Genomic DNA, 16,236 nt, shown 5'->3' on the forward strand with positions numbered 1-16,236 from the left:
TCATTTTGTAGGATGAAAATGAAATCTTTTGCATTATATTTAAAATCATAAAAATCGGTAAAAAAGGATAATTTTTGGGTAAAAAAATCACACCAATAGTAATTTTGCAATCCGTAAAAAAATTTGGATATCCTTCCAATTTTATTGTGTAATAAGATTGTCCAATCATTAGTTAAATCCAATTGTTGAGAAAGAAATTGAGAAGCCTATTTGTATTTTTAATACTTTTTCATTGTATATTTTCTGCTTAAAACTGCATTTCATCGAAGTTTTTTGTTTACATTGTGTATTCATAGCTCACCATCAAGACCTATTACTGGATTACCATGAAAGCAACATTGCAAAAAATTTTAGGAAGCATATTCGCATCTATAATGTTGCCTTTGCTTTTACGTCTATGGGTGGAAAAATTGATTATGAAATTAATAGACATGGTGGCCCATATACTTTTTGCATTAATGGTCAAAATTACCATTTTCTTGGATCTTTGGTTCCTTTAGATGGGAGAAAAGCTAAATTTGCATAATTTTATATCCATGACATAGCTAATGAGATATTAAATAGATTAGGAGTGTTCAATAATGATGATGGAAGTAGCCCCCTTAAAGAGGAAGTTTGATGAACATAATGTCTTGGTTCAATCTTTTAGAATGGCTAGAGACAGACATCAAGAAGATGGAATTCGTAATTTCAAACTTCGATTGATAAGTAAAAGGGCAACTGATGGAAGACAATATAACCTACATTCTTCTTCAGAAGTTCGTTGCAGCACTTTTAGTTGATCAGTACTCTAATGAGGAGAAATGCCACCGTGATATAGTTATTGAACATAAAAAAACTGGTCTTCAAAGAATAACTGAAATACATCCAAGCTTTATGGCCCTACAATATCCTTTGCTGTTTTCGTATGGAGAAGATGGCTTCAGGACAGGGATAAGTCATTTTAATAGACAAATAGGTAGAAGTTACAAACAACAAACAGTCACTATGAGACAATACTATGCTTTTCGTCTTTAGAAAAGAATTGGAGAATCCCAAACTTTGTTGCGAGGTGGACGTTTATTACAACAATTCATGGTTGATGCTTATGCTTGTATTGAACAAGAGAGACTTCATTGGATTAGAAATAATCAAGCACAATTGCGAGATGAATTGTATAGTGGATTAAGAGATGCAATCAATCAAGGAGATGTAATGGCAGATAATGTTGGCAAAATGACAATACTACCTTTAAGTTACAAAGGTGGACTTCGATATCGAGTACAAAACTATCAGGTAAATAATTGACTTATGGCATAATTATTTTTGAGAAGTTTTAAAGCAATTTAAAAATTAAATAATTATTCTTTGTGCAATACTTTCAAAATCAAATATTGATAGTGTACAATTATTGCATTTTTCCTATTTTAAAGATATTGGTTGCTAATATTATGGTTAATTAAAAAAAATATTTCATTTATGTACAGGATGCAATGGCAATATGTCGCTATGTTGGATATCCAGACTTATTTCTAACTTTTACTTGTAATCCAAAGTGGTCTGAAAATGATTATATGTTGGAAGATATTGATGGGCAAAAAAGCGATGATAGACTTGACATTGTCAGTCGTGTTTTTTCTATAAAGTTAATGGAGCTCATCAATGATAATAAATGTCGACATATATTTGGGAGAGTCACTGACGGTAATGTATCTATTTATTACTCTAATATTTTACTCATGTTATTTACATCTACTTTTTGAAATACAATACCCAGATATAATATTTATCCATTCTTGCAAATGAATCTGTTACTACATAAACAAAATTTTAATCCTCCATGAATGTATCGAATGTGCAATTTAGGAGCAAATATTTATAAAGGCTTTTTTCCATAAATAAAATTTAAATTTTATTTCAAAAATTCATAATTAAATGTTACGCAACACTCTCCAACTTCTTTAATCGGCAAATATTGATCTTCGTTATACAAATACATTTTTCCTTTCAATAATTGCCTTTCACAATTCTTATCTATTTGATAAATTCTTTCAGTTTTACAATCATTTATAAAATTGAGAATCTTTAAATTTTATAACACAATTCTTATTGGATTAAATTCTTTCTTACGGGATTTACATTAAATCCCTTTGCTATTTATTTTTTCTGTTTAAGTCATTTTTTTACTTGTTTTGTATAATTAATTTCATCAAAATCAGCAATTAGATGTTCTAACTTTTTTTTTTATTTAAATAGTTGTATACACGATAGAATTTCAAAAGAGAGGCCTACCACATGCCCATATATTAGTTTTCTTACATTCGGATGACAAGATACAACTAGCATCTCAGGTTGATGTAATTATTTCTGCTAAAATACCAGATAAAGAAAATGATCCTGTTGCTTATAGTGCAGTTGATAGATTCATGGTTCATGGACCTTGTGGGATTTTAAACCATAATTCTCCATGCATGATTAATGGCAAATGCTCAAAGCATTATTCAAAAAGATTTCATGATAGCACATTATTTGATGATGATGGATTTCCTATGTACATTAGGAGGGATAATGACAGATATATATTGAAGAATGGTCTCTAACTTGACAATCGTCATGTCGTTCCATATAACAGGAATCTTTTGGTCAAGTATGACGCCCATCTTAATGTTGAGCTTTGTAACCGATCTAGATCGGTCAAATATTTATTCAACATTAAGATAAAGGCATACTTGGATTGTAGATAAAGGTTGCCCATCTTTAAATATTTAAGGTTGCCTTTGTAACTTGATCGTGCTACTGCAGTTATCTCAGATGAACAGAATTCTGCCTCCACATCTGAAACTAGAATTCAGGAACATGATGAGATAAAGGCATACTTGGATTGTAGATATATTTCTGCAGCTGAAGCTGCTTGGAGAATTTACCAATTTGATATGTTCTATCGAAAACCAGCTGTAGAGCGTTTATCATTCCACCTTCCTAATCAACAACCAAATTATTTTCAAGGGCATATGACACTTGAAAACATTGAGTCGTTCAAGAATTGAGGCAACAATGTTTATTGAGTGGATGAAAGTGAATTCTGAGGACATTGAGGCCAGAAAACTAACATACTCTGAATTCCCTGCGAAGTATGTTTGGAATAAGAAAGAAAAGTCGTGGACAAGAAGACATAAATGCAAATGTATTGGCAGAATGTACTATGTGCCTCCTACTGCTGGAGAAAAATACTATTTGCGTATGCTGCTGAACATTGTTCGAGGAAGTTGCTCTTATGAACAAATAAGAACAATAGATGGTATTGTATACGACACTTTCAAAGATGCATGCTATGCACTTGGATTATTAGAGGATGATAAAGAATGGGATGATTGCCTTAAAGAAGCTTCGATGTGGGGTACAGGAAACCAGCTTCGCCAATTATTTTCCACCATATTAGTGCACTGTGAAGTGGTTGATCCATATCGCCTTTGGGAATCAAATTGGAAGTTACTTTCAGAGGATATTTTATACAAGCAGCGCCGCTTATTAGATCTCCCAAACCTACAGTTGACAGATGAACAATTGCAAAACTATTCTCTCCTGGAGATTGAACAAATTCTGAGAAAGATGGGAAAATCATTAGAAGATTATTCAGGAATGCCAATTCTTAATGACACATTAATGAGCCAAATGAACAGCCGTCTTATTTTTCAAGAGTTAAACTACCACAGGATAAAAATGCACCATGAATATGTTCAACTATTATGTGGTTTAAACTCAGACCAAAAATGAATTCATGATATTGTACTTAAATCTATTGATTTGAGTTTGGGCAAGTTGTTCTTTGTAAGTGGTTTGGGAGGAACAGGGAAAACATATCTCTGGAGAACACTCTTAGCAAAAGTTAAGTCCGAAGGAAAAATAGCAATTGCTGTTGCTACTTCTGGTATTGCAGCTTTACTTCTACTGGGTGGTCGAACTGCGCATTCAAGATTTAAAATACCTTTGAACCCAACAGAAGAAGCAACATGTGACATAAAAAAAGGCACACAACTTGCTGAGTTGATCATGCAAACATCTTTAATCATTTGGGATGAGGTGCCAGTGACAAATAAATATTGCTTCGAAGCTGTAGACAGAAGCCTTCGTGATATTATGAAAAGTGTCTGAGAAGAATTGTCAGCAAAGCCTTTTGGAGGGATAACTACTGTGTTAGGAGGTGATTTCAGGCAAATTTTGCCAGTTATTCCCAAGGGTGATAGACAAGACATCATTCAAGCATGTATTAATACTTCTTATCTTTGGCAAGTTTGTGAGGTTCATTCACTATAACAAAATATGAGGTTAAAGGTAGATAATTTAGATTCTGCATCAAAAGAACAGATGAGACACTTTGCAAATTGGATTCTTGACATTGAAAATGGAAAACATTGCCCATATAGTGGAGAAGCATGGGTAACAATAGATCTAGACTTGATGATTGAAAATACTGATAGTGGTGTTTGCTCTATTGTTGACAACATATATCAAGATTTAGAGGGTCATGTTGGATAATCAAATTTTTTTGTGCCTAGAACAATCTTAACTCCAACAAATGAGACAGTTGATCTAATAAATGACCATATATTGGAAAGGATACCAGCTGAAGAAAACATCTATTTCTCTTCTGATTCAATTTGTAAAGTGGATTTTCATGTTGAAGATCAAGACCTACTTTATCCAACAGAGTTCCTTAACACGCTTAAATTTCCAGGATTTTCACCACACACACTAAGGTTGAAAAAAGGCACTGCAATAATGCTTCTTGAAAATCTAAACCAAGGCTCTGGATTATGCAATGGCACAAGACTAAAAATCACACAGCTTGTAAAATGGTTTATTGAAGGAGAAATTTTGACTGGTTCAAGTGTGGGAGAAAAAGTCCTAATTCCAAGAATTACATTGTCTCGCTCCTTCAGAATCTAAATGGCCATTTGTCTTAAAAAGGAGGCAATATCCCATATCACTATGCTTTGCTATGATAATCAATAAAAGTCAAGGACAATCCCTTCAACATGTTGGGCTATACCTCCCAAAGCAAGTATTTACTCATGGACAACTATACGTCGCCATGTCAAGGGTCACAACTAGAACCGGTCTGCGTATTCTCACCGCTGACGAAGACCAACCAACAGACAACACAATCTTAAATATTGTGTATAAGGAAATTTTGTAGTAGCCTTTCTACAATTTATACAACATTGAGGTAATTTTATATAAGAAATATTAATATAGTTAACCTATCCTTTATCTTTTTATTCATAAACTTATTCTTTACCAGTCGTTTATGCTTGCAGTACTTGATTCCATATCAATGGAATTTCAACAAACTCATGATAATATATCTTTTATAAAGTAAGTCATCTCTTAAATATTGTGAATCAATGAGTAATTTCATACCAAACTCCTTTGAACAAACTTGCGATAATATATTTCTGTATAAGTAATCAGTTTCTTACGTCTAGACTAATGTTTATATTTCTTTCTTTTAAAATCCCTCATACATATTTTCTGTGAAAATGGTTGTATCTACAGGTATAACACGCTTCAGAATAAGGTCGACCTCCACAATGCTCTAACTGGTCCAAAAATTGAATCTCAAGACTTCTTTTTAGACATTGCACATATAAGCATGGGTTGAATTTAAGGATATTTTTTCCTCTTAGCTTTGTATACTTCTAAATTTATTTATATATTATGCTACAGTTTTTTTTTTTTACAAAATTCTTAATCACATAATTTATAAATCATAATTTAAACCACTTAAAAGTAGTCTCTGAAATTTATGTAATATTCTTAATCACATATAACAATCTAAATAGGTCAAAGTTGCATTTAAAAACTTATAATAATTTATTAGTTAGTAAATAAATTTATATCATTATTATTGCATATTACTTCACTAACGACTATAGAAATATATATTTAAATGTGACAATATCAATTATAAATGTAGTAAAATTGAAAAAGAAATAGTGGTATAAATATGTGTATGTATAATCTCCTATTTTGCTTACATTTTTTCTTTTTTTTTTTTCAAAAAAAATAAACATACCTAAATAAAAAATATACGTAATAATGACAATATATTAAAAAGTATATACAAGTAATAAAAAAGTATAAACTATAAGTAATAAGTATATTCAGCGCTGCCATTATTTCAACGAACGTAGATCTCAACTTTGGATCTCTACAATACAAAAAGAGTATCATATAGTCACACCAAGCATCATGTTGTATTTCATTCATGTAGCTAAAGTATTCTAAAACTTTCTAAAGCTTAAATATTTGCAAGGACATCGCTGTATATACCAAACTATTTCGACAAATTCTTATAGTCTAGAAGTTTTCGATTAAGTCCATATAATATACAAATATTTTTCAATCAAGCCTTTTTAGATTAAAAATTTCGAAATCAAATTTGTAACCTATTAAGATATTAAATCTATATCCCTATATTTATTATATCTTACTGTTATAAATAATACAACAAATTTATAACACCAATAATTAATTTATTAATTTCTATAAATTAAATCATTAAATGTAATAAATATCCATATAACAAATGTCATAATAATTTTATTAATCATAATAAATTTTACGTTACAAATATTCAAATTTTATACTATTTGAACTACTTATATAAGTCTCTAATCACTATTCTTTCAGATAACATCAAATGTAGCATAAGAAATTTCTTTCCAAACTACACAACATCTCAAAGTTACTCAATAGAGCATCATTCATTAGACAATCTCACCAAACAAACAAACAATTAGTATATCAAAGTTTGCGTGATTCGTCTATGGAAAACATTAACACCCAAAAATGAAGAGGAGCCTCTTTACTTAGAAATGATTATATTAGATGAAAAGGTACAAAACAAATAGATTTATTGTATTTTTAAATTGAATTTACGAAAAAAATACTTTAATTATTTTATTTTTTATACTTTTTATATTATTTTATAATATTTTTTATATAATTGTATTTTAATATCGTTAAAGTTAAACTTCTTCCAATATGCTATTCATTGTTCCTTTTCTAATAATTTAAAAAAAACATAAACGCAATAATTTTTTTAACTAATTGTTAACAATGATTTACTAACACTGCAGGGAACACATCTTTATGTAATTGTGAAGAAAAATATGATGAACAAATTCAAACATTTGTTACAAGAAGGAAAAGTCTATACTATAAAAAATTTAAAAATAGAAGATGCAAATGATTTGTATAGACCAATTAAAAGTACAATGAAAGCAAATTTTTTATTCACAACTATTGTGAAAGAAATCAAAGATCCAATTTTGAAAATTTTCCAACATTATTTTGAATTTGCATCACTTGAGACATTGTTTGACAGAGTGGGTCAAAGAAAAATTTTAACAGGTAATTTCACTTTATACTATTTCAATTATTCTTATTAAAAATAACTTATTAAAAAAAAATTCTACACATTTTTGTTCTTTTTATTGTAGATATCATTGGAAAATTGCATGCACTAGGAGAAGAAGAACAAGTAGATGTTAAAGGAAAACCCACAAAAATACGAAGAATGGAATTGATACTTAAAGAGTAAAAAAAATATACAACCAATTCATTTTTCATTTAGATATATAGTTATTAACAAAATACTATTAATTTTAGGAACATAGTGTTGAAAGTCACGTTGTAGAGAAATCTCTCCATTCAGATAAATAAAGAAATTACAACACAAATTAAGGGCCAAAAAATTATTGCACTCACATCAACATTGGTTAGTGAATACAAATGTATGATCTTTTTCAAAAAATTTAAATTTATTATTTTTTTAGTTCAAAGAATTATATTTTATATAATACATTAATTGAGACAATTCAACACAATTTTATTTATATAACCTATTATATTATAATATTTTAGGTGATTATTCGGTTAGCACAACTTCGAGTACAAAAATCTACATCAATCCACAAACTGAAGAATTCGCACAGCTGACTTATGGGTATTTCATAACTAATAAGTCTCTCAAAAATTAATTCACTTATTTAATTATTCAATTTAACAAATATAAAAAAAACATAAACAGGACTGATCAACATAAAGAAGTAATGGAGATACCAAGCCAAGACAATGCCAACACAAATCTTCAGAGCAGAATGATTAGAAATCGAATAACTATTCAAGATCTAATAGCCATGCAATGGGAATCTGATGATCAGGTATGGCAAAAAAAACTCACAACATGTATCATACATTCATACTTACTCAAAAACCATATACCTAATGATAACATAAATTGAATATTGGAATAGGAAAAGATCTTCACAATTTTAGCAACTATAAACAAAATTGATGATAAATTTGGATGGAACTATGTTGAATGTGAAAAGTGTCATAAGAAAGCATATAAAAAAGGAGACAACTACATTTGTGGCACATGTAATCAAACACCACAATATCCAACTATAAGGTAACTCTATATATTTTTCATAGTCTCATCTAGCAAATTATTAGTTACTAACCCAATACTTATTTTAGGTTCAGAATTCAATTAAAGATTTCAGATCAAAGTGCTACAACAACTTTTGTATTATTTGATGGCGAAGCAAAAAAATTGTTGGGCACAACTGCTTCAAATTTAATCACACTCCAGAAAAGTCATGATATTGAAGCACTATCCCAATTGAAAAACTTGTGCAACTTCACACTTATTTTTGAAGTCAAACTAAATGACTTTAATCTCAAAAAAGGTTCTCAACAATACACTGTTACCAAGACATTTGTTCCAACTAAAAACACTGAACTGCAATACCCATTACAACAAATAAAACAGGTAATACTGAAAAAATCACTTATTCAAGACATCATTTTTATTTCTAATTTAAATTATTCATTGATTATAGGAATCAACTTTGCCAACACTAATATCATCAGACGAAGATCACATATCCATCAAGAGGTTGAGGAGAAAGAAAACGATACAAATTCAAGACACATCTTCGGAGAAAGAACATACATGCAAAGATGGAGCAAACAACACAAAAGAAAGTGCATACAACTCAACAATTTATAAGGAACATGCTTTCACAAAAACCTACGACAGAAAGAATAAAGCAACAACTCTAACAACAACCAATAAAGAAAAAGGAGGACGAGTGCCACATAAGAAGACTAAGTCCATCAATTAAACCAAATGCAAAAATCAAACCACCAAATATAATTGTCACCTTGCACAATTCCAACATCCAAATACTTTGTACTACAAATTTTTTTAAATAAAGCACCTTTTAAATTTATTTTTAGTTTATACATATTTAATTTAATTCTACAAAATATAGCAATTTTTAATATTTATTATACACAAGCATTAATTTACCGTCCCGCGCATCGCGCGGGTCTCATTCTAGTTAAAACAAAACCTGTCGAATAAAAAAGAACTAGCGGTCAAAGACATTTTCATTTGAATGTGCTTATATATACATACATCCACAAAAATTGAGATCCCCTGTTGAACTAGAGTGAGTATACCATTTCGTTCAATAAAAACAAAAGCTTTATCAAGATGGGAAAATCCAATGACTATCTTGGTAATGTTAATGCAAGGAAGCTTTAGTGGAGTTTCAAAGTTTATGTCATCAGAATATGAAAATTTTCAAACAAGTTTAATAAATAAAAAAAAGGTGCAAAGTATTGAGATAATTCTACAAAATAGTAAAGTGAGCATTTTAACCCTTAATCTGAACAAAAAATACATATGTAAAACATTTTAAAAAAATAAAGAAGAGTGTCTTAGGCATATTATTTTTGTATTTTTGTAAAATATCAGAGAAATAGAATGATTGCTTTAATACCTAAAGTGCTGGTCTACAAATGGAGTGGTGTGATTCTTCAATTTAAAATGTATGTCATGAACAATTTTATTCTTGTGAAGAATATTAAAATAGCACAGACAATCCCAAGCCAGTGAATAGTAATATTTTCACATAAGACAACAGTGAATTATGTGCAAGAACCAAACTTTTTGCTGGAAGCCTTTAGGTTCAAAACTATAGTTGAGCTTTTTAATGCTGATAAGATTCACCAAAGCTATTTGTTTGGTATGTTTCTATTCTAATCGATATAAATAATCTTTCTATTTATCCAGTTCGGATGTTCCGGATATATTGTAATGTTCCTTTTTTTTAAGATATAGTAAAAAAGATCCCGGGGACTTGGTTACTACTAAAGGAAAAGAGACAAAACATTTAGAAGTTGTTTTGGAAGACTTAATGTATTATATAAATTGATTTTGCTATTTTCTGATTACAACTTTTTTGGGTGATTCTTTTTTTCATTTGCAAAACACTTTGTTTGCATTTTTCATTTGGTTTGGTAAATTTTTGTAGGCACAACAAGATTGATTGCATTCTGTTTGAGAAGATAGTTGATCAAATACTTTCATATCTTGAGAATGGAAGGGTGAAACCTGTGATTATTTTATTACAATTCGTCAAGACTATACGGTAGAATAGTACATTCTGTATTATTGTTTTACATTAATTTGTGTTAAGAAAATATTTATCTAAGTATGTTTTTGACCAACATATATAATGCATACTAAAAAATTGTATATCATAATGTCAAAATGCTAAAAAAAAATTTCCGTAGAACTACTGAGGTATCAAAGATTCACATCAATTCACAACTAAAAGAGATTGAAGCTTTTAGAAACAAGTTGGTAGAGTCATAATTCTATTATGTGTTTTTAATGAATGTCATTTTATTATTGTGCTTGATGCTATTTGTAAATGTGTGTAGTTAATTAGCCAAATCTCATCACAAAGCAGATGGCCTGTAATTAATGAGCTAATTCAAGATGATGTGGTAGTAAAAACTATTGAACAGACGCTTAATTATAAAAAGGTAAACACTTTTACCATGTGACGCTACTTTCAAGATATGCGCCATTTAGATTGTTGAAACCATTATTGCTAATAAAGCTGGTAAGAAAGACTGGTATTATAAAGTAAAAACTGTTTGAAGAAAGTAGATACTCCCATTACTTGAACCAATTTTGCACTTGTTTTGCTGAATTTTGATACATTATCTATATATTTTTTCACTCATTATTTTTTTTTATTAAAATTTGTGAATCTGCAACTCAAGTTTTCATGAAATAAGTTCTTAATTCTATCGCATCATTTAGTTGAAAATTTATGTGTTATTTTATATATTAGATACGTTGTCTTCTTCTTATACGTAAATGACATTGTTCATTCTCTTTTGAATTTGTGTACTTATTCTGTCTAATTTCGCTGTGTTATCTAATAAATTTCAGTACTTTTTTTGGCAACAATTCAATCTAATAAGTGTAAACATAAATTTATTAAAATAAATAAAATTATAATACAGTACAGACATATTTATTCAAGTCTAATATGAGAAGTAATGTTCCTAAAAAAAACTAAGAGTAACAGAAAAAGAAAAAATAATAATAAAAAGAAAAAATACAGCATTAGAGAAAAAATTTTTATATTTTGTAGCAAAATTTTGGTGTCAAAATTAAAAAAATTTATATATTATTAATTTATTATTAAGAAATTACAGTGCTATTATTTTATAATTTTTGCACAATTTAAAACTTCTCATCATCTTCTTTATCTTCTTATTTTTTTCTTTTTTTTTTACCTTTTCATAATTCTTCTTGTTTTAATTTATTAATAAAAAAAATACACAATACTATAAAATCACATAGAGAAAAAAAAATAGCAATAATATTGTGCAGAGAGTGCAACAATAAAAAAAAAATGCCAATAAAAAAGAAGGAACTCCAAAAAGAGGGTGTAGACACACTCTTACTAAAAAACAGATTTTTGTTAAATCTAAAAATTAATTTAATTAGATTCAATTACCAAAAATACTTAGATATGTAATAAGACTCTCCTTTCAATTCAAAAAAGAAAAAAAAAAGGACTATATTTTAACTGCTATATTAACGAATTTAAAATTGCACAGCACAACCATAGAAGTACTGAAGTACACAACAGATTGGAAAATGTCAAAAGTGTTGTGATAAGTATAAAAGTTGAGTTGGATGCCCATTAATGTCTAGACGGCTCAGCTTCTCAATGGTAAATGGCATTAAAGAAATGTTAAAAAAGTAAAGTATGTTACCATTATAAATAGCAGAATGTTATTTTACATTCGTACATACAAAAACAACAGCAATATAATAATATTCTCTTTCTTTCTCTTACTATAAACAAATGCTATTATCTCTCTCTCTCTACTTTTTATACTCCTTTCAATCTTTATATATATATTTATGCAATTCTCTCTCTCTTTACTTTTTATACTCCTTTCTATCTTTGTATATATATATATATATATACATTACAACATATAATTTTATTATATATATATAAATTATTATTGAGCTAATTATTTTAATTTTAGAGTCTTCTATTTATACATCTTTATTATATATATATCTTTTATTTTACAACACGTTATCAGCACGAGACTCTGATCAAATTTTTAGGAAAACTCAGGTAACAAATTTTTCATTATGTCGAAACTCTCTCATCTTGAATTCAATGCTCTTGATATATCTGGAAACAATTATTTATCATGGATATTAGATGCTGAAATCCATCTTGATTCAATGGATCTTGGAGATACCATTAAGGCTGAAAATAATGCATCCCAGAAGGATAAAGCCAAAGCGATGATTTTTCTTCGTCGTCACCTTGACGAAGGACTGAAAAATGAATATCTTACATTAAAAGATCCTGCATATCTTTGGAAAGACCTTGAAGAAAGGTATAATCATCAGAAAACGGTAATACTTCCTCAAGCCCGATATGAATGGACGCATTTGCGTTTACAAGATTTTAAATCTATAAATGAATATAATTCTGCAATGTTTTGAATCACCTCACGAATGAAATTGTGTGGGGAAAAAATAACTGATCATGATATGTTGGAGAAAACTTTCTCAACCTTCCATGCCTCGAATGTGCTCCTGCAGCAGCAGTATCGAGAGAAAGGGTTTAAAAAATATTCTGAGTTGATTTCTTGCCTTCTTGTTGCTGAACGCAATAATGAGTTGTTATTAAAAAATCATGAAGCGCGCACAGCTGGCGCTGCCCCATTTCCTGAAGTAAATGTGGCAAATTACCCCAGAAGAGGTAAATGGCAAGGTTTTAATAATAAGAAAAATTATGGAAGGAAAAAGAATTATGTTCAAAAGAGAGGATCTCACCAGAAGTGGGATAAAGAAAGGAATATCGGGCAGAATAAATCAACCGAGGAGAAGTGTTTCCGCTGTGGTGGAAAGGACCATTGGTCACGTACCTGTCGTACCCCAAGGCACCTAGTCGATCTTTACCAGGCATCTTTGAAAAAGAACGACAAAGGAAAGGAAACAAATTTTGTTTCAAATGATGCTGAGAACTCCACCACTCATTATGATGTATCTGATTTCTTTGAGAATTCTGAAGGAAATATTGGTCATTTAATCAATGATGGAATAGTTTAATATGTGGGATTGTGAAGTATATATGTAAATAAATAATGTAAAGAACTTATTGTTAAGTTTTATTTTCTATGTATTTAAGTTTCAAATATGATGTACATAAATAATGAAATATTAATGTTTATGAATTTTGAAATTATTAAATGTGTCAAATTTTTAAAATAAAATTTCAGTATATGACATTATTTTATGTACAGTGTTTCTTAGAAAAATAATTCTGATCAAGTATTCAATTTAACTGTGCATACTACTCATTTTATTATTTTTTGTTTTTGAAGAGAATGGCAAGGATATGTAATGAAGATGTATGCCTTGCGGATAGTGCAAGTTCACACACTATTCTCAAAAGTGATATATATTTTACCCATCTTGTGCCAAAAGAGGAATATGTTAATACTATTATTGGCTCAGGCAATATGATAGAAGGCTCTGGAAGAGCTATAATTTTGTTTTCTGGAGGAACAAAATTTATAATAAATAATGCACTATTATCTACCAAGTCTCTGAGGAACTTGTTGAGTTTCAAAGATATTCGCCGAAATGGATATCATGTTGAGACGATGAATGAGGAAAATCATGAGTATTTATATATCACAACTCATGATTCAAATAAGAAAGTTATATTAGAAAAATTACCCTCACTTTCATCTGGGTTGTATTATACCAAGATTAGTGCAATTGAATCACATGCCACTGTAAACTAGAAGTTTACTAGACCAAATGAATTCAAAACTTGGCACGACCGTTTGGGTCATCCGGGAACAACTATGATGAGGAGAATTATTGAAAACTCTCATGGACATTCACTAAAGAACCAGAAGATTCTTAAAACTAGTGAATTTTGTTGTGCTGCATGTTCTCAAGGGAAGTTAATTTTAAGGCCATCATTAGTAAAAATTGGATTTGAGTCCTCTGAATTCCTAAAAAGGATTCAAGGTGATATATGTGGACCTATTCATCCACCATGTGGATCTTTTAGATATTTTATGGTCCTAATAGACGCATCTTCGAGATGGTCACATGTGTGCTTATTATCTTCTCGCAACTTGGCGTTTGCGAGATTACTAGCTCAAATTATTCGATTAAAAGCACAATTTCCAGAAAATTCAATCAAAGCAATTCGTCTTGATAATGCTGGTGAATTTACTTTCCAAGCTTTTGATGCTTATTGTATGGCTAATGGAATAAGTGTTGAACATCCAGTAGCTTATGTTCACACACAAAATGGGTTACCAGAATCACTTATTAAGCGCCTTCAATTAATTGCTAGACCCTTGCTTATGAGAACAAATCTCCCAACCTCGGTTTGGGGGCATGCTATTTTACATGCCGCAGCACTTATTCGTTTGAGGCCAACGAGTTATCATCAATTCTCTCCTATACAATTAGCTTTTGGCCAGCAGCCAAATGTTTCCCATTTAAGAATATTTGGGTGTGCGATATATGTTCCCATTGCACCACCTAATCGCACCAAAATGGGACCCCAAAGAAAATTGGGAATATATGTTGGATATGATTCTCCCTCTATAGTGAGGTATCTTGAGATACAAACTGGAGATGTATTTAAAGCTCGGTTTGCGGATTGTCATTTTGATGAATCAAAATTTCCAACATTAGGGGGAGAGAATAAGCTTCCTAAAAAGGAGCTTAGCTGGAATGCATCATCATTGATGCATTTAGATCCTCGATCAGGGCAATGTGAACTAGAAGTTCAAAAGATTATACATTTGCAAAGAATAGCAAATGATTTGCCTGATGCATTTTCCGATACAAAGAAGATAACTAAATCTTATATACCAGCGGAAAATGTCCCAATTCGAATTGATGTCCCAGTAGGACAAGTAGCCACTGAAGCAAATTTACGCCAGAAGCGTGGCAGGCCTGTCGGTTCCAAAGACAAAAATCCTCGAAAGAGAAAAGAGGTAAATAATATTCCTATTGAAAAAGACATAGTAGAGACACCTGCAGTTGTCCAAAATTCTGATATAATGCCAGAAGACGTTCAGGTACCTGAAAATTGTGAAAATGACGAGATCTCGATACATTATGTCTTTACAGGAGAGAAATGGGACCGAAATAAGACAATTGTCAATGAAATATTTGCATATAATGTGGCATTGAATATCATGCATGAAAGTAAGGATCTTGAGCTAAGATCAGTCGAAGAATGTCGACAAAGGAATAATTGGCCAAAATGGAAAGAAGCCATGAAGGCTGAATTAGACTCACTTGCAAAACGTGAAGTCTTTGGACCTGTAGTCCGTACACCTGAAGATGTAAAACCTGTTGGATATAAATGGGTATTTGTGAGAAAACGAAATGAGAAAAATGAAGTTGTGCGCTATAAAGCCCGACTTGTGGCACAAGGTTTTTCACAAAGGCCCGGTATAGATTATGAGGAAACGTATTCCCCTGTAGTGGATGCGATAACATTGCGCTATTTGGTCAGTTTATCTGCATATCATAAACTGCATATGCATTTAATGGATGTGGTAACAGCCTACTTATACGGCTCATTAGATCGGGATATCTATATGAAAGTCCCTGAAGGACTAAAGATATCTAAACCATCCAATGAATATTCGCAAGGGTTATACTCAGTCAAATTGCAAAGATCTTTATATGGTCTAAAGCAATCTGAACGAATGTGGTATAATCGTCTTACTGAGTATCTGGCCAAAAACGGATTCAAGAATGATGATATCTGCCCATGTGTTTTCATAAAGAAAACT

General features: G+C 30.4%; 1 protein-coding gene across 1 annotated transcript; it reads left to right on the forward strand.

Annotated features, from left to right (window-relative positions):
* Positions 1-1,074: 1,074 nt before the first annotated feature.
* LOC140176216 (uncharacterized) lies at positions 1,075-3,026 on the forward strand. The gene is made up of 4 exons (XM_072206141.1): positions 1,075-1,275; positions 1,467-1,683; positions 2,236-2,571; positions 2,782-3,026. Exons 1-4 carry the CDS (start codon positions 1,075-1,077, stop codon positions 3,024-3,026), a joined length of 999 nt encoding a protein of 332 aa, XP_072062242.1.
* Positions 3,027-16,236: the final 13,210 nt, after the last annotated feature.

This window comes from Arachis hypogaea, chromosome 11, assembly GCF_003086295.3.
Source record: "Arachis hypogaea cultivar Tifrunner chromosome 11, arahy.Tifrunner.gnm2.J5K5, whole genome shotgun sequence".
In the NCBI taxonomy this organism is placed as follows: Eukaryota; Viridiplantae; Streptophyta; class Magnoliopsida; order Fabales; family Fabaceae; genus Arachis; species Arachis hypogaea.

Coding starts and splice junctions, on each gene's coding strand:
- LOC140176216 (XM_072206141.1), top strand. CDS start 1,075: ATGGTTGATGCTTATGCTTGTATTGAACAAGAGAGACTTCATTGGATT. Junction 1,276..1,466: donor ATCGAGTACAAAACTATCAG/GTAAATAATTGA, acceptor ATTTATGTACAG/GATGCAATGGCAATATGTCG. Junction 1,684..2,235: donor ATTTGGGAGAGTCACTGACG/GTAATGTATCTA, acceptor TTATTTAAATAG/TTGTATACACGATAGAATTT.